The 25,585-nt window shown below is 35.0% G+C and overlaps 3 protein-coding genes across 4 annotated transcripts; 1 reads left to right on the forward strand and 2 right to left on the reverse strand.

The window, feature by feature from the left end:
• Position 1: 1 nt before the first annotated feature.
• Positions 2 to 8,057, reverse strand: Roc1a (Regulator of cullins 1a). 2 transcript variants are annotated; one of them, XM_087405820.1, is made up of 5 exons: positions 7,901 to 8,057; positions 7,548 to 7,575; positions 7,334 to 7,455; positions 7,169 to 7,254; positions 2 to 5,866 (listed from the first exon to the last, which is right to left on the reverse strand). In XM_087405820.1, the coding sequence occupies exons 1-5, from the start codon at positions 7,991 to 7,993 to the stop codon at positions 5,797 to 5,799; spliced, it is 399 nt and encodes a 132-aa protein (XP_087261946.1). In that variant the 5' UTR covers positions 7,994 to 8,057; the 3' UTR covers positions 2 to 5,796. The 2 variants fall into 2 exon arrangements, with proteins under 2 accessions (XP_087261946.1, XP_011058338.1); XM_011060036.2 differs by lacking the exon at positions 2 to 5,866 and adding an exon at positions 6,578 to 6,895 and having other exon boundaries at positions 7,901 to 8,056.
• Positions 8,058 to 10,216: 2,159 nt separating this feature from the next.
• Positions 10,217 to 15,550, forward strand: LOC105148346 (Lysine demethylase 2). The gene is made up of 8 exons (XM_011060035.2): positions 10,217 to 10,332; positions 10,410 to 10,508; positions 10,649 to 10,928; positions 10,993 to 11,680; positions 11,768 to 12,092; positions 12,193 to 12,487; positions 13,377 to 13,672; positions 13,946 to 15,550. Exons 2-8 carry the CDS (start codon positions 10,458 to 10,460, stop codon positions 14,951 to 14,953), a joined length of 2,943 nt encoding a protein of 980 aa, XP_011058337.1. The 5' UTR covers positions 10,217 to 10,332; positions 10,410 to 10,457; the 3' UTR covers positions 14,954 to 15,550.
• Positions 15,551 to 17,505: 1,955 nt separating this feature from the next.
• LOC105148345 (sarcomere length short) lies at positions 17,506 to 25,300 on the reverse strand. The gene is made up of 8 exons (XM_011060033.2): positions 24,677 to 25,300; positions 21,823 to 22,096; positions 20,905 to 21,192; positions 19,577 to 19,899; positions 19,128 to 19,371; positions 18,465 to 18,675; positions 18,075 to 18,369; positions 17,506 to 18,004 (listed from the first exon to the last, which is right to left on the reverse strand). Exons 1-8 carry the CDS (start codon positions 24,845 to 24,847, stop codon positions 17,843 to 17,845), a joined length of 1,968 nt encoding a protein of 655 aa, XP_011058335.1. The 5' UTR covers positions 24,848 to 25,300; the 3' UTR covers positions 17,506 to 17,842.
• Positions 25,301 to 25,585: the final 285 nt, after the last annotated feature.

Consider the following 25,585-nt stretch of genomic DNA (forward strand, 5'->3'; position numbering starts at 1 on the left):
ATTTTCTATTTTTTTCCATTTAAAATATCTGTAAGTTAAAATTTTCTCTAAATTTCAAGCAATTTGTGCACTTCGTAATTAATATTCTGTTGCATAATGATACACCAAAATATGCCAATAAATGATCGAATCGGTCAATGATGCATTGATAATAAGCTCTATTTTATGAGCTTTCATATGTATGCATACTTGTACGCACAATAAATCGACGGATGATTATACATATTCCAGAATTAAACATTTTGAATAATGTCCCAATTCATCCATTTCAAGAGATATAATGGATTTGTAATGTACATATCTATATCTATGCAATTGTATATAATATTCTTACGTAATAAATCTTAAAGTTTTTTAATGTACCATAAAAGTATGTAAATAACAGATTCAGATATAGATCAAACATTAAAAAAATAAATAATACAGAATATTTATTACTGTGGCTGTTATTAAAAATTCAAATTTGTAATCTACTAATAATCGTTAGGAAATGATTTTTAATCAAAATTAAAATAAAAAAATAATTCAACTGAAATAATGTGCAAAAAATATAGATAAATTATTGCTCTCAAGTATTGTTAAACTTTATCCACTTTTTTTTTAACATTATTTTGACAATTTCGAAATATCATCGGTTGTAATATTTAATATTTAAAGATGTAATATCAATGCCGTATTAGCATAAAAATAAAAAGAATGGAATATAATTAATATATCACGTAAAAACAAACAAAGTATCACGAAAAAAAACATATTGAATTAACTGGAATTGTGGTGGAAAATGAACGATCCAGAATTCTAGTTAAGTTTACTAGATTTCTGGTTAAATCTGTCTGGTTAAATCTATCTGGTTAAAATAATCAATTTCAAAATCTACTAGAATTCTAGTTAAAATAACCAATTCCCAACCAGGATTCTAGCAGGATTCTGTTTGAAATTACTAGAATCTAGTAAATTTAACTAGAAATCTAGTAAACTTAACTAAAATTCTGAATCGTTCATTTTCCACAATTCCAGTTAATTTAACCAAATATTTTTTTCCGTATAGGAAGCAAAAATAATAATTTCTCAAGTAGCATAAGAGTACTTATAATTTTCGTAAATCGCAATAAAAATATTTGCTATTCTTCGAAAATGACGACATAAGTACTTATGCAAATTAACAATTATTATTAATGCTTTTTTATTTAATTTTTATATTCCAGAAAGGAATTTGAGAAGAATGAAATTGCGTAATTTTAATAAATCGATAATTATGATTTTAATAAGTGAAGAAGATGAGATTAAATCGCCGCAAAAAGATGCAGCAACTTAATATCGTTTGCTTGATTGATGAGAATCACACAATTTTATTCCTCTCAGGAAATATAAAAATTAATAAAAGTAATAAATAATTAATTTATTTCCATAGTTTTCCAATTAAGATTTCTAAAATAGATTCAATTTCTCAAATAAATATTAAATTTAATAATTCTGTATACTTGGAATAATTAACTATTTAAACTTTTATTAAGAGATAAAAATGCTTAAAATAATTTTATGTGATAAACAAAGTTGCTGTTAATCAATTTATCAGTATTATTATACCAATAAATAAGAAATAAAAAAGATGAAATTAGTTAATAATAAGCAGTGAAAATTAATAACAAAAAAATGTAAACACAATTAACTTCTTCTATATGACACGTGGAAAATAAATTTCGTAATTTCGATTTTTCTTCGTTAATAATGTAGCAATATATAATATAATGTTTATATAAGAGATATATTAAAGAGAAGGAAGCTAACGACGGTAACCGGAAATTCACTACAAGAAGGGGAAGAGAGAAAGGAGACTAGGAAGCAAGCAGGCCAGACAACCCTTTCGTGCTGTAAGAAACCTAGAGAGAGGGAAAGAATATCACCGAGTAGGTCGGCGCCCTTTGTTTTTCTCGCGCATCTAACGAGAATTTACCGCTGTTACAACCACCCGTTCTCGGCAGTCACCACCATCACCAACCCAGCATCGGTGTGAAGATCTCTCGATGCCGGGGAAAAACGTGGTATCTCGGTTCCGGCAGAAGTCGTAAGGATAAAGCAACGACGCTGTCTCCCGCAGGAACCAATTTAGGTACGCGCTCGCGGACAGATTTAAATCAAATCAACCTCACCGCTATATTCGCGAAAATTAATCCGCGACGAGATGCCCTCCGAGTCTTCATCTCGGAAAAATAGTGGCGTTGCGAAAATTCTTAATTTTAAAATTCAAACTATTACAGCCAAACTGTTACAGTTCTCTCCGATAAGGAATTTGAAAGAAGTAATCATAATAAAAATAAAAGACTATAAATTTAGCTATTTCTTCATATTCCACTTTCCCAGAGCAAAACACGAAAGAAAAAATGAATCAATGTCAAAATATTAATTATTATTCATTAATTGTTCAATTATATTCAATTATTTATAACGAGCTCTACATTATTTTTAGAGATGTCTTCTCAGAATATGACGTGTCTATTTATCTACTTATTTACATATTTCTCTTTCGATTTTTCATTATTTATTTCATTTAATTACATGATTTTCGAAATCAACGTTTGAAAATATCGTGTGACCGAAGGAAAAATCTCTCGATTTATCGGCGCACTCATCCCTGAGTTGCATCGACAATCTTGGCTGATTCGAAAGTCTGCAGCGCGAAGAGGAACAAGTAGAAAAGGACGACGGCGATCGCGACCTGGCGCGAAGCGACGAGACGAAAGAAGCCTTGATATATCCGCCAAACACAAGGGGCCCGAACACCTCGGCGGGATTTATCGGGACTACGGATAATGGATGGCTTCGCGCAGCCACCGAGGACGCCGCTTTTTTAAATAATACAACGCAGAACGCTGAAAAATTCCTGGCTCTCGCGATAATCGTGGCTACTCAAATACGGTGAATATATGTAACGGAAATTATTGAAAAACTGCACGCAGAGAATTTTTTCTTAGAGTTTACTTTGAAAATATGATAGTCGTGAGACAACATTATATTTCGAAGAATTTTAGTAAACTTCTCTCATTCATTAATAAAATTACAATAAAGTATAAAATAAGTTTGATTAATTTTACTAAAGTGCATGATAAAAATTTTTAAAATATTGTATTGTATCACAACTACTATATTTTCAGAGTAAATTTAAAAAAAAAATTCTCATCATGTGTCAGTTTCGTTTACGTAAATGTTATTAAGTAGATAAATCTTGTCCAATCATACTTATCATATTATTTATCGCTTCCTCTATAATAAAAAATAAATTATCATTAGAAAAAAAATGTCGAAATCCTGTTCAAAACTATAAATAAAAAGATAACGACATGTTAAGTTAAGAAAAGACTAATTGTAAGAAGAGACTCTCGGACTAATTTTGTATGAAAAATGAAGTTCCGATAAAATGAGTTTTAATTTTCGCTTATAACATCACGTAGCTTATAAACTGTGGTGAACAAAAGAATGTTATAAACTCAATATAATAGTTTGTTTTTTATTACTGCAATGAACTACTCTAAAATTTTTCTTTTCACTTTTATCATACATTAAATATAATATGTACCTATTTCAATTTAAGTACAAAAAGTACTCCAATTTAGTTATAAAAACTAGATCTAATAAATAATTTTTTAATTATGGTATCAAAAAAAATACTCTGTGAGCACAAATTTTATCTTCGACAAAGTTTATCCGATAAAGTTTATTTCATTATTGAGCCTTATTATCTATGACATTTTTTTTGTTCATGATATTATAAATTATAATTTAAGGTATGAGCTGTAAAAACTAATTCGTTTCATCAGGACTTAATTTTTCATATAATTAGTTCTTTGAGAATCCTTTACAATCTTCACATACTTGTATATAATTAACATATACAACTAAATATGATGCATGAAAATATATTTTTAATTTCAAGAGAAAAAATTCTGACAATATATAGAATATTTTATACTGTCTCCTGTTTCAAGCGAATATGTGAAATCAAAAGAGAACTCGATTATTTCAATGTAAAGATATCAAAAAGCGTAGTTACGGCAGTAACGACGAAACTCAAAGGATTTCGGCGACTCGAGCTTCAGGTGTAATACAGTGACGACAGCTTAACAGCTTTAACCGGCTTTCCAGAGTAAATTTACCTCTAGAAAGTAGATTTACACTAAGATTTAAGAGGAAGCAAGGAACGGCCGGCGCGCATCGGAGCGGACAAACCGCGAGACAAAAATCGCGAAGGCACCGTCGTCGGATCCACCGCGGGAATGTATTTAATTCGATTGGCCTTTACCGCCTCCGTCGTCGCTACCACGACCACCGGTGGACTCTGTTGAGGGTGAGAAGAGCGAGGTGGCTTTTATCGGGGAAGGAGGGCGAGAGAACCTGTTTCCGCCGGAAATGAGGCCCTTGCTACTACCCCATGTCGTCCCCCCATCAGCGACCTACTCTTTCTCTCTCTCTCTCTCTCTCTCTCTCTCTCTCTCTCTCTCTCTCTCTCTCTCTCTCTCTCTTTCTCTCTCGATCAACCTTTCCTCCTCTCCTCCCTTTCTTCTATCCTTCTCATCACCCTTCCTCGTTGTCGTCGTCGAGGAAGAAAATCGTATTTATATCCCATCTCTCGCGCGCCCAGGTAAATATTATACGAGCAAGTGTACGCACCTGCCGCTACGAGCTATGACAAGCGAGTTCCACGACGCCGAAAAATCGACGCTCTCGTCGCGACGCTACTCTCGACATGTCGACCTGACCGTGCTTAGATATTTTTATACTCGCAAATTTCGAGCATAGCAATAAGAAAGAATTGAACCGGTAAGTTCAGAAACTACTTCGGTTTACTAATTACAAGAGAGATGTGTTAGTAGTTTACGTCCGGGATTAAAAATTAAAATAGTGAGAGTTTAAGATTAAAAAGTAGATTAAATATTCTGAGCAAAAGAAGTAAGTTTTAATGCCATCGTAATATAAAGAACGACTTTTATTACAAACTCATTAATTCATATAGTTGCAATTATTTATGGATACTCCGGATCTGGTCGAATGCTTCTCATATTATATATGATTGATGGAGATGTATCAAGTTAATAATTATTTATAGTGATACACGTATGTATCTTAGAAAATGCAATAACGAGGATACTTAAGATTAAAAACCTTTAATCTTGGATCAAAACTGTTGTAATTACATATCTCGATAATATTACACATTTTATATATTTGATTATTTACTTTTTTTTTGCCTACATCTTTCTGTTGTATCTTTTTCGAAGAATTCGCGATTAAAATTACTTCTAATGGATAGTTTTGCGACACGATGTTGACGGAAATATTGTTGAATCTCTCGAAATGTCCATTCATAGACAGGCGCATTTTATTTTTCATTACAAACGCAAATTAATTCAAACTCTGACATAAAGTAAAATAAAATCCGTTCAATGATCCGATCAACCGATCGACCGGACCACCCACGGGTTCTTCCCGTTAAGTGCGCGCTTTCTTCGAAGGGATTTGAACTAAGGGTGATTTCGCCCCTAGTTCCCATCCCTTGCCTGACTATTCATAAGTTCTCTTACAGGTGCGGATTGCTCCTTTTCTCTCTTTTTATTTTTTTTTTGTTTCTATCTCGCGCACGAATAAGGCGGCAAGATCTAGAATCAGACGGCAGAGAATCGAGGTGGAAGAAGCTTACCGTTGCTCTCTCTCTAGGCGGATGTCGACTGGTTTTCCCTCCTCGGCTATCCTGCAAGATGTAATTTTCGCTGTATGCCGAGATTAGAAGCCGGCTCGTCGGAGTTACCCCCAGTTCCGCCCGCCTGATAAGTATTGCCTGCCTTGTGCCAGTCTCCTGCTGAATGGCCTAGAACTGGAAAAGGGATTCAAGAGATGATCTTGGTACGATCGATCGGTCTTACGACATGACGTCATGAACGACGATGGGTGCCCGTTATATCTTGTTAAAGAGTTACGTATCCGCATAGAGGCGGATTTGCAGAATCGCCTTGAGCGTAATGAAGATCTATAATACCGAACTATGTTAAATAAATGTCATTGCTATTAATACATCTTAAGGCGAACCACATTATAAACGTTGTATGATATCTCGTTTAAACAAAGTCGTGAATAATTAAGGATAATAAATTTAACATGCAAAATTTATTCTTTGATTCGCACAAGATTGATGAGAATTCTTTTCAAAGCGATTCGCATTAGAATTAAAACTATCGGATGAAGAGGAATGTGTGGTGGGAGTAGGATGTAATTTAAAGATAAAAAAAGAGTACCGCTTTCACCTTAGATTCCCTTCATATTTGTGTAGCGGTAAAACAAGACGGAATTTTTGCTAGATGAAATCTTTAAAAGATCAAATTAATCAAAGTTACGATTAAATAAAGAAAAATGAAATAAATACAATGACAAAACGCAATAGTGTTTAAAACGTATCTATATCTTTAATCAAAAATGTTAAGAATCATTTGCTTCAATAGATAATTTATTATTTTACAATATCACAAGATTCATCGAGATTGCTATTTAAAAAATGGTCAGAAATGATGTTAATAAATCATCAGAAGCGTGCCATAATCATTATTTATTAGATAAGACTTACAATCTATAAATTACATATTTAATATAATTTAATGATTATTGTGATCTGAATTAGCCTTACATCACTGTCTGAAATTTGATCTGCTACATAAAAAACTTGATACATTCGACTATACTTTTTGCCACACACTTTCCTCTTCATTTATACATTTATCATTTTTCTGTAAAGATTATATTTTCCATATGGAAAAATAATTTTTCAGTTTTGAATGTCTTGAGTATTAATGGCTGAATAACAAAGAAAAATCTGATTTGAACAATGAATACATCCGATTAATGACCATATCTGTAAACAGAAATGATAAAATCGTTATACATATATATATTTAGAGAATTATATAGAAAATTAAAACATTAAAAAAATTAAGTTAAAATTTTTTATTAAAAATTTTACAAACTAAGAGGTTTAAATTTTTTATTAAAAATATCTATTCATATTTAAATTTAATATATCAATATTTTAATATATCAATATTTTTAATTTTATACAAAAAAATTTGACAAAAATAATATATACATATAACAAAATTTATAACATATTAAACAAGGTTCTACTCACTTCTGAAATTCCCATTCGCGATTATCAAGCGGACAGACCTGTCGTGTTTTTAGCCAACGTGAAATACAGTGAAAATGAAAGGCGTGCTAAAAACAAAGATAGTTACAATAAGATTCAAGTAAAAAAATTTTACGATCCTAATATCTCAAAATATTGTAAACCTACATTACATACACCCCAGGCTACCGTGCACTCTTCGCTAGTCGCAGAGGCCTGGTTTGCTTGACATTCGATACATAGGTCCATGATGTGATTACGGCAAATAGCGCAATTATCCACAACAATATCTAAAAGATGTAAGAAATTACATTAGAAAGTCTGTTACTGTGTTTATTATGATGACTTTGAAGGTATAATAATAATGCTCGATAGTTCTTACCCCAGGCCCATAATGCCACTGCGTTCCACTGAAACAGACATAATTAAATTTAGGAGGTCTAATTACACAAATATTACTTCAACTTTAAGCCAGAGTTTAAACTCTCTTTTTCTTTTTGAAGTCAGAAAGACAAAAAGACAGATGGAGAGAGTTTAAGCCTCGCTTAAAGTTAAAATAACGTTGGTGCAATCGGACCTTAGTAAACAATGCAAAGACAACAAGATTGTATCATAAGACGAGCAGAATGACAAAGCGTACTGCGTAAATGAGGTTAGAAATTATGTTTTCACGCCGCGCGGCGACTGCAAGTGAAATCGATTATATATGATCTATAAGCACATATCGACACTTACCTTTTTCACTTCAAAACGCTTCTTTTCACCTTTTCCGCTGCTGGAGGTCGGTAGATCACACTCGTCATCGTCTATCTCCATGGTTGTCGCCATTTCTTGAATGCCTTGAATTTAGATACACCGAAATCCGAAATAAGTGGCGCTACCAGTAGCGCGGATTTTTACCGGCCGAACGGCAAGAACGGATCTTCCGAAGGTTAATTCGAAATTCGTCCAAGGGACGACTTATCCGCGCATCGACGCGTCTCGGCAAAATATTTAAATGTTTTTTTATTAGGCCTATTCTTTTTGGCTGAACTTTTGCACTAGGTTATCTTTCTTTCTTTTCTCTCTAGCAGGAAAGAAGAGGAAGAAAGATGAACTGGTGCAAAAATTCAGTCAAAAAGAACAGGACCATTGCTGCACTTTCTGAACTAGTACACACAGTGCAATAAGTTGAAGTGAAATAAATATACGTTTATTTCACTTCAACTTATTGCACCGGTTCGGAGTGCAGCAATAAAAAACAGATCTTTTATATTTACCCGACGAATAATTTGAGAAAAAAAGAAATGCGACTGCACGTCAATTATTCGTAATCGCTCCAGTACTCCACAGTATTATGTGTACACTCACCGAGCGATTGATTCTTACTTACGGATCCGTCCGGCTGCATTCCAAAAATTATAGAAAAAAATCTGTTGTATCTTTTTAGTCGATAAATGTACACCTAATCTTGTAACAAATTCAAAATTACAAATTACAAGCGAGCTAGGTGTTGATATCAATGATATTATGAATATTCTAGTAAATTTGTTCACTTTTGTAATTTTCATCTCGTTTCAAGATACAATGCAATCGACTTGATCTCGAAAAATTACGAATATACGCGCTCACACCTACATGTTCATATATATATGCAAATATTTTATATTTTATTAACAGGGCATCAATATTGAAACTTTTTTTCTAGGATGAAAAGTGAAAATTGAAAAATTTCTCCATTAACTTCAATGATTAAAATTTCCACTTTTCACTTTCTATCTTAGGGATAAAGTTTCATGATTGATACCAGTCAGATATCCGATAAAACAACACGAGCGAGGACAATGATCATTGCCGCAGATATTCATAAAATATTCATCCACAACAAACATTGATTCGTAGCAATAAGCAAATTCACTCACCGTCTTCCGAAAAATTCTTGGCGCCAGTCGGTTGATCCGCTCGTTATGAAAGACTTGTTCAAGACACGACGATAATAATTACGCGATATAAAGATCGTCTGATATCTCATTTGACATTCCCGATACGAATTTATACGCAATTTATATCTGACGCTTGCTCTTGATGAAAAAATCGCACGAAAATTGTAGAATCGCTACATCTCTCGGAGAATCGAACGCGACGCGACGCGACGCGAACTATATAGCGACCTGCGCAGGCGCAAATCTACCAGCGCAAAATGCCGCTCAATGTTTTCCCGCCCTTTTCGATATTACATCAAACGCCACGCTGTCACGTTGTCAGACACCTTCTCATAGCGATGTATCTTCCTGTATGTAAAAAACAAGCAAAGAAATTAGAAAACAGTAACCCTTATAAAAATTTAATAAGTAATACTGGCCAATTATAATAATTATTTATTTTGAGTATTAAAAGTTTATTAACAGTACTTTTAATACTTAAAATAAATAATTAATTGGCCGCAATTATAATACTAGTACTATATATACTTGTAAAAATTTAATAATACTATATAAGAGAAGAAAAAGATAAAATTCTCAAATAGAACATAAAAGTCGTTAATAATAATATCAAAGGGCATTATCGTGATCTTATTTATCATTGTAAGTTCAAATATCAAATATATTACGATGACGTTATATCATTATAATTTAATTATGACTCTCGCTGTGTTCTATGTTCTAGGCTGTGTTCCAAATTGACAGTGCTAAAAATGTATACATAACGTAAACTATAGATCCAACGCTAGCAGTGAATTTTGGAACACAGCCCTAAGATTCATATAACTCCTAAAATGAAATTTTTTTGGGAGTCAGGATGCTGTTTCAAATATAGGATATGGCATTGTTACAAGTCAGCGATGATAGCAATCAGAGATACGTATATACTTACGACTTATTCGACGCAACGCAAAATCATCAATCACAAACCGATATTTTGCGCGGCGATATTTCTTTCTGGTTTTTTGTCGCCTCTCTCCCCGGCTTTCAGACGCCTTTCGACTTTTCCAGAGAGCCTCACGAACGCAGTGCGCATGCGCACTTTCGGAAATGTAGACTGTACTGTCACAGCGGGAAGTAGGAGGGGAAGGGCGGAGAAGTTGGCAGCACTGGCCGGCAAGAAAATGGCGTAGTGTCGCTCAGTGAAAGTATACACGGGTGAGGAACATGCTTCGTGCGGCGTCAACGACGCGTCACAATTAACATGTAAATAATACATAACAAATCGCATCGTATATAATTAAACTAACGTAAGTCGTGAATCCCTCTTGCCTTCGTCGTAGTGACACTCGTGTACTCCGATGAGATTCCGGTGATACGTTTCTGATTGCATGTCCGCAATGGCCGACGACTCCGCACCGCTGCCAAAGAGGCGCCAATTGGTAAACAAAGAGCACGCGCAAATCCGGCTGGACGTTATCGTTGCCGACGACAACGTCGACGCCGACGTTGATGCCGCGTCGAGTAATCCTCGAGCGGTACGGTCCACGTGTTATCTCATTACACGCGTGTCATCTTACAGCGCGAGCGAACCAGGAAGTTGTATACGGACGACTGGACCATAGGCGATGAAGAAATTGAGGGTCGCAGGACTTTTCAACTTGACGAGAAGATTGAGGCCAAGAGGTATGACCTGAGCAACTTCAGTGGCCTCTTTCGCGAGATGACCGGGCCGGAGCTGAATCTAACATACCTGCAGAAACATGGTCTACAGATACCACTGCTGTTCAGGGATAAGTCTGGACTAGGCTTGCGAGTACCCAGCTCTAACTTCTCCGTTAACGATGTCAGAACTTGCGTTGGTAAGTCTCAAATATGAGTGAGAAAGACAGTGTTCGATAGACGTTAATAATATTTGTACAACAGGTTCTAAAAGAGTACTGGACGTTATGGACGTTAATACTCAGAAGAATGAAGATATGACTATGAAAGAATGGCAAAAGTATTACGAGGATCCCAACAAGGAACGCTTGTTGAATGTGATCTCATTAGAATTTAGTCATACCAAGTTAGAGAATTACGTACAATCGCCTGCATTAGTGCGACAAGTAGATTGGGTAGATGTAGTATGGCCAAGACATCTGAAGGAATCTCAGGTGGAATCTACGAACCTTTTAGAAGATATGATGTATCCAAAAGTACAGAAATACTGTTTAATGTCAGTAAAAGGTTGTTATACTGACTTTCATGTCGATTTTGGTGGTACAAGCGTGTGGTATCATATTCTGCATGGTGGGAAAATCTTTTGGCTAATTCCACCCACTGAAAAAAACTTGACTCTCTACCAAGAATGGGTACTGAGTGGCAAACAGTCAGATGTATTCTTTGGTGATATGGTAGACAAATGTGGCAGGATAAGTCTAACAGCTGGTATGACTCTATTTATACCAACTGGTTGGATACATGCGGTATATACTCCTCAGGATTCTTTAGTCTTTGGAGGGAATTTCCTTCATAGTTTCGGTATAGAAATGCAATTGAAAGTGGCACAAGTAGAGGAACATACAAAAGTACCACAGAAATTTCGATATCCATTCTTCACAGAAATGTTGTGGTAAGAATGAATAATGCATTTTGTATTATTATTAAGTACGATATACATGTTGTCTTGTGTATTGTAAAGCTCTATGTACTTTCACAGGTATGTTCTCGAAAGATATGTGCATGTGCTGTTGGGTAGAAGTCATTTGGATATATCTGAATCACAGCGACAACACTTAGTCCCGCAGCATCATCAGCATGTACATGTAACGGATTTCGAATTGCATGGCTTGAAATCTATAGTAATGTATTTGCATTCATTGCCGTCAACTAAGAAGAACGTTCCGGAACTAATGCGTGATCCAGTCGCTCTTATTCACGATGTTCGATGTTTGGTAGAGCAGCATAGACACGATAATCCAGAAGCAGCTGTGACAGGCAATCCTGTGTTACCTCCACCACCACCCTTGACCATTGTTGACAGGGTATCTATCTTTCACTATATTAAATCGAAATTTAATCGAAACTTGATTGAAATAAGTAATACCTCTTATATAATTTGCTTTGTTTTGCTTTCTTTTTCAGGAACGCTTGCGAGTAGTACGAAAAGGTTTTGTAAAATCGCAAAGACATCACTCGGATAAGTCCGAAAGAGCATTTCCACGTAGGAGACGTACTAGATGTAAGAAGTGTGAAGCTTGCACTAGACAGGATTGTCGAGAATGCGTATTTTGTCAAGACATGGTCAAATTCGGAGGCAGCGGTCGCGCTAAACAAACATGTCTCATGCGACAATGTCTTAGACCTATGCTTCCCGTCACATCATCCTGTAAAGTGTGTCGTTTAGATGGTTGGAAACAACCACCTGCACCATTAACGGGTATGTATAATTTGCAATAAATTTCATTTTTTTTTAATAGATGTTTCTAAATCATATAGAGTTTTTTATTTACTATAAAAATATTTTCCTTACTATATTATAATAACTATATTACAATAATTTTTATACTTTATTGTATTATAACTATTACAGTATAATTTTATATTGATAAATTAAACAATTTTTATATTCTCTCTAAGTCTTCATATGATTTAAATTATATGTAAATTGTGTGTATGTGCGCGTTTTATTTTTCCTGTAACACGAAATATAAATACGTCTTTATATGAACCAACTTGTACTGAAACAATTGACGTTTAGCCTTTGCATGCAGATACACTGTTAGAATGTTTTCTTTACATGTAAATAAAGCTTGTGAACGAAATTAAAAGTAACGAATGATTTAATAGAAAATTAAGTTATAGTAGTTACTTTAATGTAATAAATATGTACATTAAATTTCATAAAATTTTATGAAAAATACATGAAATTTTATGTACACCTACACAAATATACTTTTCAGTTATAAATACATTAAATTTAATGTAATGTCAAAATTAAATTTTAATTATGTAATTTAAAAATATATTAAGGCTGCGTACAAAGAAACATCACTCGAGTGCCCCTGTGTATCACCTTATCTTTATTTAACATTGAATGAACAACAAGGATAAGATGATAGACAGAAGCACTCGGGTGATGTTTCCAAACGTAGCCTAAAAGTATATTTCATGAAATTTTTAACAGTATAGAGGGGGCTTCAAGCTTCAAGCTTAATGATAGAAAGTAACAGTTTACAGTGTTGTCACTTTGTCAGAACAAAATCATTTTCAAAATTTTATTATCTCATCTCATATATCTCTTTTTTCCTATAAATCAATAATTGCAGGTAAATCTTTCCCCACAACACCATCTACTTTAATGGAATGTTCAATCTGCTTCGACATTGTGCATCCAGAGTGTATAGGTTTGAACTCTAAGGAGATAACTGTCAACGATGATTTACCGAATAGTTGGGAGTGTCCAGAGTGTTTTGAGCGAGGTCGGAACTTGGATTGTCGGCCGCGACACGCAAGGGGTCGCACGCGAAAACTATCAATATCCAGTGCGGCTTCCTCAGCGCCGACGACAGATTCTGAACGGGCTATGACACCGAGTAAACAATCGAGGCTTGATCCTAATGACGTATGTAAATTCTTTTATATAGAAATTATAAAATGATCTTGGATGTTTTTCATTTAGTGGCATGTCGACACAAACATTCTATTTTTCTTGACATTCAGAGAGTAACAAAGACACTTGTCGGTTTGTGTGGATTTGTATCACCAAATAAAAAACACTCTTTATGTCTGCATTAGAATAATTTTTACATATTTTCACGATTGAATCTCTAGATAAGCATAAGCCGCGTTGTATAGAGCGTTGCTGTATACATTCCGCGTGCTTTATTTTCCTCAGGCGTGGAACGATTCGCCCGGGGAGCCAGCCGAAGGTGAACAGAGAATGACTCAGCAACGTACCCAATTAGCTATGCAGTTGATTGCCTCAAGCAGCAGATCTTTAGTAAGGCCGCATGTAGTGGTTAGGCCAACGCCGCCACCACCTATTCAAGAAACGGATGGCGAAAACGAACAGAATTTGGTATACAACAAGATAGCAGTGCTTGCGGTATTCAGGTTCCTCAGTATAAAGGATCTGTTTAATTGTGCCTTGGTTTGCCGTACCTGGGCGAGATACAGTACAGATTTCACTCTTTGGAAGAAACTCGACATGTCGCACTACAGCCTTCGTTCCGTACACTTAACGGTTATTGTCCGCCGACAACCCGAGTGTCTTTTGCTTGACTGGACCAACATCAACAAGATGCAATTAACTTGGCTGTTGGAAAGGTTACCGCAGTTACGGACATTGTCTCTTCAAGGCTGTACTTGGGCCGGTATTCGTGCCCTGAAAAGATGCAGCTGTCCGCCTCTAGAAAAGCTGAATTTGAGTTATGTTACCTCATTGAATGACACTGTTTTAGAAGAAATCCTGGATTCACCAACGGATTCAAGACCTGGCATTATTGATAAAACATCACGATTGAAACACCTCAAGAATTTATCTTTAGCCGGATGCGATCTCACGGATCGAGGAGTGAGATATATAGTCCAGCAATTATCGGATCTTGAAACTTTGGACCTCTCCTCGATTGGCAGGCTCACCGACTCCGGAGTAGCGCATTTGACGTCGCTATCAAATCTGGCGTCGCTGAACCTAGCAAATTGCAAGTTGCTCACTGAAACGACTCTCGATTATCTAGCGAAATGTAAGGCATTAAAACGGCTGGATCTGCGACACACAACCCAAGTATCAACGCAAGCTGTCATTAAGTTTGCTGCTAAGAGCGAACATAATTTGCATGTAACAGACGTTAAGCTAGTGGAGGAGAAGAAGAAGGTTAAAACCGATTTTATGGACACGTGAAAAAGCATGGCGCTTACACGCGAACTAATGTTCAGTGCAATCCGGTTATCATCGCGTAAGAATTATCGTTTGCAAAGAATTAAAGCCATAACAATACACCATGCTACGATCAGCGATTATTTATTTTACACGAAAGACTCTAAGCAATATTACAACATGAACCTTATAATATAACAGAAAGGACATAATAGTCTATTCGGATAACACTTACTTTTATTGATATGAAGACCAAACACAATTTTAACAATAATGATTTCTTCACAACTTAGATTTCTTATATTATTTTCTTTTTTCTTATTGTAAATATCTACTTATTTGATCGTGTGATTTTCATAAATATACCATATTTATATATTTTCCAAAACTGTTGAATATCATTTCGAAATAAATGCTTTGATTTATTCACATTTTTCCTTTACAACAATATCGGAGGAAGTAGTAGTATTTATTGCAATTTTGTAATTTTTTTATATCTCTTTGTAAGTAAAGCTTAAATTCAAATTTTATTAAAATGAAGAACAATTTATTATTTCTACGCTTTATCTAGCATCTTAAGTTTATTTCAGAAAATTAACTTCCAACTTGTCATCAAAAGAATATTCATTAATTTGGAATATCTCTTGTGTCCACATATACATAAGCTACATATACATAAATTACAGATATGTATGTGTAAATACATTTGAATTTATTTTGCATTAAATTCATTCTGCTTAATTACATCTTAAAATTTTGCAAATAAATAGTGGGAAATAATGATAAAATTTCTTGGATTATCTTTTTCTCTTTCTTTTTTGTAGTTTAAATATTTCATAAAGATATTAATAATTTATTAATATTTCATTTTTTTTCTTTATTCAACGTTACGTAGCATCAGATTGCAAAAGTACATCATATACTAAAAAAAAAATATACGAAAATGAATGTAAGAATTCTGTCGAATCATTGTTCACATCAGAAATAGCATTGTTCATATAAGTTGTGAAGATAGAAAGTACTCGAAAATAAATATTTTCTTTGCACGAGTGTTTGAAACCTCGCCAGAGAATTCATGGCAAAAAATGACGTCAGTAATTATACACATACACGTATATACACTTATTCGCAGCATGCGTCAAAACATGTGTACCGAAAAACACTGCAACACTAGTTCGGTGATTTTACGTGATAATCGAAGATAGCATGTACATGCTTTGAATTGTATTTTCGATCTGAATTCATCTCGTGATGTTCTGTGCAAGCCAATGTATATATATTTGCTTTTTATATATATATGCACATTTCAGTTATACTTCTTTTTCCTTTCCATCCCTTTTTTAAGTGTTCTATATAAGATTTCATGTAAAGACAAAAATGATAAGTGAATTAAATACTGACTCAAATGCCATCGTGCATTTCGTGAAATTGTCTATTTTCTTTATTGTTTTCCAGTGCGTTTAATGGAATTCGTTGTGATCATATCGTTTGTATCATAATATTTTAAAGAAGGTAGTAAACACCGTTCTCACGAGTTTTGCGTGTCGCTATCTTTGCGCTGAAAACATTGTCGCGAGCGAAAGTCGTTCTTGTATAAAGTATTTTTTTTCTTTATATAATTAAATTTTTTTGCAGCAATTTAAAATAAGAACGAAATCGCCACGATATAAAACATTGTATAATACATGTAATTCATAAACAACCATAGCGATCTCTGATTCCCAAATATAATTTTGATTTGTAAAAGGTGATCAATTTCTCTCTCTCTCTCTCTCTCTCTCTCTCTCTCTCTCGTTCAATTTAAATTTAAATTTTATAGTTTAAAATAGAATAGAACTTTTTGCTCGAAAAAATTTCAAATTTCAAGAAAGAATTTATATTGCCAGAAATAACCTGTCTGATTAGTTTTCACAAAAGAATTTTCTAAATAAAAGTATAAATATATGTCTCACGTCTTCTCTGAAATTATCGAATTTGTGACATATGTTAGATAATTTTTTTATTGGAAAATTCATAGATATTATCTACATTTAGGTTATTTAAAATTAAATCAATAGTCACTTGGTTTATAAAGCAGTTATATTTTCATAATACTTATATTATATTCCATTTCAAAAGAAAAATAACGTATAATAAAAGATAAAAAGGAAGAGAAAAAGTGAAGGTAGAAAAACAAAATATAACGCAAAAATCTATTAAATCGATTATTTGTGATTGTGTATTTAAAGAGTTACTCAGAGTCATCCAACATGGATAAAATTTTCTCTGAAATAAAAAAAGCATTTCTTAAAATATGTAAAGATAAAAATGTAACATATAGATAACATGTTTCTAATACTTTGTATAGTTTGTTTAGTTTACGATGACCTATATGGAAGAAAAATATGCTAGTACTGCATATTTTCGTATCAACTTCCGTTAGTTATGTGAACAGAAATATTTCCTAAAAACAAATTTTTATTTGCTAAATATTTTGTCGAAGCAATAAATTATTTCACTATAAATACACCATTTATTCTGCTAATAAAACAATAATGGTTTTACTGTGATAGTGAAGTGCATTTGTTAGATATACATATATTTTATTTTACTTTATTAGCAGCAGATTCGTGTTTAACAATTGAAAAAAATCAAACTCGTTCATTCAATCGATATTCAAAGCACCAGGAAATGTTTCAAGTCCTTGGCTTGAATATTTACATCTTGAATTCTTACTTAGAACATCATACATAGAGTTATTATTTCACCGAAGAAATTCGCTTCTTTAATAAGCTGTTACGAGAATTTCCGCGTTCGGTCAATAATAATAATTTATTAAAAAATATGTGTGTAACATACAATTGTCTATTCAATATGTGCAATTGCATACGATACATTCTTTGGAAATATTCTTTGCTTAGGCTGTTTTTTAGTCTAACCTAGTTCGGCTAAGACAGAATCAAGATCCTCCTGCAGGGTGAGACTATCTTCTCGCTGCTTCATTAAATTATCCTTGATCCTGTCTACCTGCGCTTTCAACAAGTAGTTGCCCTTTTTCAAGGCTGCCAATCGTCCCTCGTGTTTTGTCACACGTTTCTGAAAAAGAGATAGACGTTCAGGAACGCAATTCAAAAGTTCACTCGTGATATTTTCGTCCGCAACTCACTTGCAAATTGTTTTTGCGCTTCTCGATAGGTGCTTGATCGTCATCAGACTCGGACTCGTCTTCCTCTGATTCTTCAGACTCTGACTCTTCCTCAGACTCCGTCTCTTCCTCTTCTTCTTCCTCTTCTTCTACTTCTTCCTCTTCGTCGTCAGTATCTCCCATCAATTTTGCCATCTTGTCTACTTGCTTCTGCAGCTGCTTGTATTTCTTCTTTTCTTCCATCAATAATTTCTGCTGCTGTTTGATCTGCTCTTTTAGCGCGTGTCTCTCTTTCCTGGCATTCACAGCTTTATCTCTATTTATAGATAATTTAATATATAATTTTATATATTATTTAGTATATAAATACGATCACTCATTGTGATTTGTATAGATCTTCGCCACACTTACATAAAATTCTTAATTTTCGAAGTGAGAAGCTTGATCTCTCTTTGCGCACGTCTCTCTGCTGCGATTTTAGGATCCTCATCTTCCTCTTCTTCTTCTTCTGTGCTCTCCTCTTCCTCCTCGCTCGAGCTGCGAACATCCAGTTTGTCTATACTCTTTTGTGATGCAATCTTGGCTACGTCCTTCGCGCTTGGACAACCAGCCAGTGCCATTCCTGCAACATTGTACCATCCTAGGTCTTGCCAATCCTCTGCTAACTCTACTATCGGCTCAGCTTCAATTGGCGTAAGCTCTTCTTCTGATAAGCAAAGCAAAGGAAAGCGAAGCAAAGAAATATGATTAATATAAGCTTATTTCTAGCAATTGACAATAACATAACTGTTACTGTAGTTAATAATACAATTTTCCATTTTACAACGTAATTATTACGTAGAAATGTGTTATACTGTTAAGTGGGAAATTATAACTAACAATAATTATATTATTGTTTGTTGGGAAGCAATATAAAGTATAAGAATAGATATGATTTACGTGGAATTGATAATAAGATTTTGCTTGAAAAGCGATTAATTCAAGCCGATTATAAGGAGAGTGTGATGAGTTCAGATGAGTACGCAGTTCATAAATCACTAGCTTTTAGCAAAGCGGACATTCTTAATCACGCACCAGCTTTCATACGCTTTTCTAACGCTGCATACATTCTTCTCATTTCTTCTAATTCGTTTCTAGTCTTATCTCTTTCCTCGACGGCGATGACTGATTCTTTCTCCGCTTTTTCTGCATCTTTTCTCGCTTGCTGCGCTTCCTGCCTCAAAGATTCCGTGAGTTTCTCATCCTGTTGTTTGTTTTCTTGGGTATTCTTTTGTAACTTCATACGTTCTACTTCTGCCTCGAGATTCAAAATTCTTGCCTGCACATGAAATTATTTTATAAAAAGTGATCTTTAACTATTTCTTTAACCCTTCGATTTCTTCCTCATCCGAGCAGGTCAATACTAATTTGCTTTACTTAGGTAAGATATGAAATAGGATCCTAAGTAGGATTGGATAAAGTAAATACAAACTTTATTGAAAGCTTTTCCTAAAATACCAAATATCAAGTTTTAGTCCAATTACCTGCAATCGCTTATTGTCCCGTTCTAAGGTTTCTTTGTTTCTGAGTTCCATCGCGAGCATCTGTTTAGTACTTTGCAAATCATCTCTAACAGCATCAATATCATCCATTTCATCTTGAATAGCTTCTTCTACGGGCGCCTCCTCAGCCTTTTGAATTTGCTCCTCAATGGTCATTTGTCGTCGGAATTTTCTTAGTCCCTCCAGTATTGGTTTTGAGCGGTCATTCGTCTTCACAGTTTTGAGCTTCACGCCCTGTTGAATCTGTTTCAGCAACTGATTGTGCATATTCGACTTTTCGGATTCGAATACGAAGTGGGCCTTGCCTAGCAGAGAGAGAGAGACAATCGATCAGCAAACATAAAAACACATATATATTTTCCTGGCTCTCCATTGCCTTTTAAGAAAAAATACAAAGTGCTTCATAAACACAAAATATTTAATATATCGCAACATCTTTTGTATAGTAACAAAAAATATACATTTTCGCAACATAATATAAAAATATAGTTTTACATTACTTTACATTACATTATATATATTAGAACTTTTAAAAAAGGCAGTGTTAAAAATCGTGTTTTTTGTCTTAAAATCTTAATCGTTAGACGTTTAATTTTGAATACTGATAATAATTGTCACCTTATTTTTTTTGAAATTTATTTGTGACTAAAGGATAATAAATAAGAAGTGTTCTAAAGAACACTGCTCAGCTTGACAGACGCGTCATATGAAATTTTATGAAAACTATTAATTGATATTTAACGCATCGACATACATTTTTAATACATACGATGAGTACACCCGTCTCTGAATGACGTTCTTATTTCTCGTCGAAGATGTTAATTCAGAGAGCGAAAAATTTTGCTCATTTATGCGACAGGAGAAAAAATGGAGAGCGGAATATTGGTAAACCCATTGACAAACACGAAGACACCAGTTAATTCAACAATAATCAATTAACAGTTTAATTAGTTCAACAGTTTAACAATGGATAAACGGTGGCTCATCTATCGGCGAGGGTAGTTCGGGAACATTGAAAGGAAGGGACGATAACAACAGAACAATACTGCTGGCTATTTGCGCTACAAATGAAACGCGGCAGGACGTGTTATGTTAATCGACATTTCTGCTTGTGTATTCAATTGATTGTATTATGTTGCCAACGTTTCTTCAAACGATCGCACGAAAAAAACGAAGGAAGAGAAGCTTCTCAAAACACAGTCTTTCTCTCTACGACGATTTCTCTTCTTAAGAAGAGGACACTTTCTATAAGGGGGGAAGATACGGCCCCGTAGGTATCAGACGAGGATCGAAGAAGGTTCGACGATCACCTGCTGGATCGGCCGTGACTTTGTTCACCCTTTCGATCAAAGGCGCACTCCGGTCGTTACACTTGACGTGTTTGAGCGTCTTGCCACTCTCGACCTCCTTCATCATGCAGGCCCAATCTGGCCGTTTCCTCGGCCTGGATTTCAATATCTCCAACTTCTGCATTTGATCCTCGTTGAGAAGTGGTAGGTCCTTGAGAATCGTACGACTGGGTGGTGGTGGTGGCGGCCGCGGGGGTGGTGGTGGTGGAAAGTTCGCTCGCGATGAACTCTTCGATAAAGTTGGTGCACCTTGGCATAAAAGGTTCTCGTTATTTAAAAGAAGTGTGATATTACAATGCATAAAAGTCATAATTGTGTATAAAATAGAGTGTAAGTATATCTTCCATTTTATATAATAGATACAATTAAGAGATAGATGTGTGTGTGTTCTTTAGTTTTACTTATTCCGCAAATATACCTCAAATTTCATTGAAATAAAAAAGGGATACTTTACGAATATGTCAGGTTTAATTCTTTCAGTATTCGTGATGTTTTATAAATTCATATTGTTATATTTCTTATTCAAGTACGTCAGTATCATCTGATTCATAACGAAAATTATTAAATAAGTCTCGCTTTGCTTTATTTACTCATAAAGTTATTCTTAATTCTACGTTTCTACAATATTCGATCTATTCTATTATCTAGGCACCTATCGTGGGACAAAGTCGGAATGGATTTCGATTAGAATTATTCCGTTTTCCCCAGAAAACACAATAGAAACCTAGGAAATAATTGAATAATTCCGATCGGAATCCATTCCGATTTTGTTCCACTGATCGCGTAAAGAAAGTTCACTGACAATCTGAAAGGATTAAACGTTGGGCATTGTAAATGACAGAATCTACGGGAAGGAATGGCGATAATCGCCTTTCGTACCTGTGGTGCTCTCACTCTTTGAGAGTGGTATAATGTCACCTCGTGATCGAGATTTCTCGATACGGATCTGTCGTTCGAGTTGCGGTCTCGAATTTGGCTCCTGTCGTCCATTCTCGCGCGGCTTCGTTGGCAGCGGTCGACCACTCGGAATTTTTTCATTGATCTTTTCATTGATCTTTTCATTCGGCTGTTTCGGTATTATCGTAATTTTGCTTTGTTTACGCGGTAATCCGTCTGACGAAGGTGCTGCCGGTTCAGCGGGTTTCGGCACACTCTATTAGATCGAAAAGAAGGAACATTTGATTAATTATAGCATCTTAATGATACAAATAGAATAAGAATATTTATTTTAATTCATTTAGTCAATAGTATCAAAATATTTATTAATCTCAAAAATATTTATGTGCAGATAATATCTAATTATATGCACACATAATCTGTATTTGATAATAATTATTTATATTGTATACATTTTTTAAGAAATTATTATATATTTTATTCATTATATTCTTTTTTTTCATATCCTATTTCAACATCTATTATTAAATTAGTAAAACTATGTTAAATAATTTTAATTTTCACTCCACCGATAAAAATACCACAACTCAAAACGAATCAAGTTTACGTTTTTACGATTACTGACATCAATGTCTTTTCACAGTTTATGTTTTTGTCACATTCTTGCGACGCAAATCAATTTCACTCGCTATTTATTTCCATTTGTTTTTTTCTAGGATTTTTTATCGCATCACGTCGAGAAAAATAATCGTCGCACGTCTCGCATAAAGTAATCGCGATTGAAAATAAAAAAAGAAAGATTCGTCCTCCTTCCATTCCTCTTCTCTTGATTGTTTAAGAATAGAGAAAAAGAAAGAGAGAGAAAGAGATCGAAAGAACTTTCTTGGCAAGTCTCGAAGAGAGTTCATTCTGCCGGCTTTAAATAATTCACATTGAAGTTCGAGATGTCACGTTATGATTCGATCGTCATCGACGCAGAGTTTCCACCTTTTCAAATAAAACTCTGATAAAATCGCCGTTAAATTTTTAGGCCACTCTCGAGTAGGAATCTATTATCTTCTCTCGAATTTCCGTGAAAATTGTTCAGCCAAAAACATTACTCATCCGCGAAATCCGTTTTCAACATATATCTGTGACGTTGCATTCGCAATTTTCGAGTACGTTCCAAGTGAAATCGCGGTATAAACGCGTTAAGAAACTGGCGGAAGACACAGCTGGTAAGCCATTTGAAATAGAAACGCGTGTTCTTTAAATAATCGTGACCCAGAGGCTTATATGCGGACACGCGTACGACGAATCTCACTTTCCTTCGCATCAAGAAAACGAAATCGCAATTGACAAACACGTGCAGCATATCTGAAGACTTTAACGAACGGCCATGAACTACTTGCGATGCTCCGCAATTTTCGAATAATGTTTTCTATTTTGTTGTTGTAACTACAATAATCCGATCAATTGCAATTAATAAATGCTCATATCTTAAATTTATAATTACCATTATTAAACTTCTAAATGATATATTAACGATTACGTATAAATGATAAACAACGATGTAGAGAGATGATGTAAAATTAAATAAAAATAATATTAAATCAAGAATTGAAAAAGATAATCTGAAAACTTGTAAATAATTCTTTATCTTTATTCGTGATGATAAAATTTAATAAAGAATGCGATTAATATAATGAAACAAATCTCTAATGATGAATCTGCCATCTGAATTTAATCTGTTCTTTTCTGATTTAAAACGTATTCAAAATGGTCAACGATATAGTAACATAATATTAGGTTGCGCAAAATCTTCACACATAATCATAATTTCGCGCGGATTGCAAATTGGATAACAACCTTGCGATTTTACGTGGCCTGTCGCCAGGAAATTGAAAGATCCTGAGAATTTTTTTAAATAAATGCGCAGAAGAAAATAAATAAATACTGTAATCTTAAACGTGTATTTTCCGCATCAAGTCATTCTCATAAAATATCTTCAAAGATTATATGTATAATTTCAGAGTAGCAAACGCGTTTTTGCATGATTTATAACTTGCATCAATTTAATCATTTGATAGAGAATTTACATTTCGGAAATTAATATTGAATTTGATCACTTTCCCTGTAATGATAAAGATGTTTTATTTAGTTTATCGTAAATTTTTCTACAAAGAAATTATGAAGTACTGTTGAGTTTACAAATCGGGATAGGCTATCAAAGTGTACTGTTTGCATACAACAGATCGTGTGGAACTTCGTGCCACCCGAAATGTTTATCACGCTTACTCGTTGCAAGACACCCACGCTAGCTATTAATACCATGGTCAATACAGCAAAGTCCGCTGACTTTGAAACCTAATACCTGAATGGAAAAAGACTGCGAAAGTTGCATATACAACTCCTATCTTTGTTAGAAACAAAACATAATACTCGATTTCAGAGCAAATGGAAGCTGCGATTTTCGTGTTTGAATAAATTGCTTTCTTCAAATACGATAGAGCTTCAATTAATTTTTATTTCATAATTTATACATAAATGAGATGAATCAACCAATATTTAACTTATTTTAAAACACTATTATTTAATTATAAAATTATTACGAACAATTCCCTACTTTCTATCCTTTCAATTGTTTTTTTTTTTACCATTTTACGAAGACTCGAAAAAGTTTAACTCCAGAAATCCACAAAATAATAAAATATTTCGTAGAGCTATTAGAATGATCCGACATTTTACAACGAAGCTGTTCCAAAAGTTTCTAAAAAGAAACGAGAATTTCTCTGGAAGCAGATTATCGTGGAGAAAAAGATATCACATCATCAATCCTTTGAAATTTTCCACCAACCTTCAAGGTGACTTGGGTGAAGGCCGGAACTTCCTCAGTTTTCGGCTTAGAGTCTCTACGGGAATTGAGGGTCCAGGGCGCGGTGGGCATGGGCAATGGATTCGGGCCATCCTTAACCCACGGCGGTCGAAAGGTGGTCCTTTGCGGTGGCTGACCACCGGCGCCGGGCATCCTGCTCAGCGTCCTCTCACACTGCAGTGGGGGATAATCTTACTCCTACCCTTAGCAGCGCTGTCGCGATACGTCGATCTTGTTGAACGGCCGGCGATGTGATTCACGCTCGCTCGTGTGGTTCCGACTCGTTTCACGCTGTTCTCCAAAAACGATCCTCCCGAGAACGTACACGATGCGCCACTGACAGATTCCTGGACCGATAGGACTGCGATAGGTGGGGATCGCGCGTGGGCGAGATCTCTGGCGCGATCACTTCTCGCGAGTCTTGGGATCAGGAGTTTCCAATAGCGGCTACACCTTCTCGGAGAAAGATCCTCGAAGATGAACAATCGCCGATGTGCGATACCGCGACGGCAACCAATTGCCGCGTTCTTGCGTTTCTTTTTCTCTCGTTATCTCGTTCAACTAGAGAGAGACCACTGCGAGGTCGCGATGGGGTCGAGAATTTTTGCGCGAGTCCGGGAAAGATCGAGACCTGGACGCGCAACAGGCGGACTGCACCTCCCTAACCGTACGATATTTTCGTCCGTGTGACGTCATCGAGAGACATGAGCCCAAAATAGAAAAACGATCCTCTTCCCTCTAGGACGCCTTCGGCGACACGCTCGTCGAGGTCTCCATCGCTTCCTCTCTGCGTCGTCGACGTCCTGCGACGCATTCCGCGTCTGTTTACTGTATAATCGCCGATCATGATCAGCTACGAAGGTCGATTGATCTTCAGGGTCAATCAAATCG

Source organism: Acromyrmex echinatior, chromosome 4 (assembly GCF_024713525.1).
Source record: "Acromyrmex echinatior isolate Ae372 chromosome 4, ASM2471352v2, whole genome shotgun sequence".
NCBI classification, from domain to species: domain Eukaryota; kingdom Metazoa; phylum Arthropoda; class Insecta; order Hymenoptera; family Formicidae; genus Acromyrmex; species Acromyrmex echinatior.

Bases quoted from the DNA above. Each gene is read 5' to 3' on its own strand.
- LOC105148345 (XM_011060033.2), bottom strand. From the start codon at position 24,847: ATGCCCGGCGCCGGTGGTCAGCCACCGCAAAGGACCACCTTTCGACCG. The intron at 18,676-19,127 runs GTGCGTGATTAA...ACAATGTTGCAG, and splicing joins AGAAAAGCGTATGAAAGCTG to GAATGGCACTGGCTGGTTGT. The intron at 18,005-18,074 runs GTGAGTTGCGGA...TCTCTTTTTCAG, and splicing joins AGCGCAAAAACAATTTGCAA to AAACGTGTGACAAAACACGA.
- Roc1a (XM_087405820.1), bottom strand. From the start codon at position 7,993: ATGGCGACAACCATGGAGATAGACGATGACGAGTGTGATCTACCGACC. The intron at 7,576-7,900 runs GTAAGTGTCGAT...TGTCTGTTTCAG, and splicing joins AGCGTTTTGAAGTGAAAAAG to TGGAACGCAGTGGCATTATG. The intron at 5,867-7,168 runs GTGAGTAGAACC...TCCCTTTTCCAG, and splicing joins CGCGAATGGGAATTTCAGAA to TTCTAGGCCATTCAGCAGGA.
- LOC105148346 (XM_011060035.2), top strand. From the start codon at position 10,458: ATGTCCGCAATGGCCGACGACTCCGCACCGCTGCCAAAGAGGCGCCAA. The intron at 11,681-11,767 runs GTAAGAATGAAT...GTACTTTCACAG, and splicing joins TTCTTCACAGAAATGTTGTG to GTATGTTCTCGAAAGATATG. The intron at 13,673-13,945 runs GTATGTAAATTC...TATTTTCCTCAG, and splicing joins CGAGGCTTGATCCTAATGAC to GCGTGGAACGATTCGCCCGG.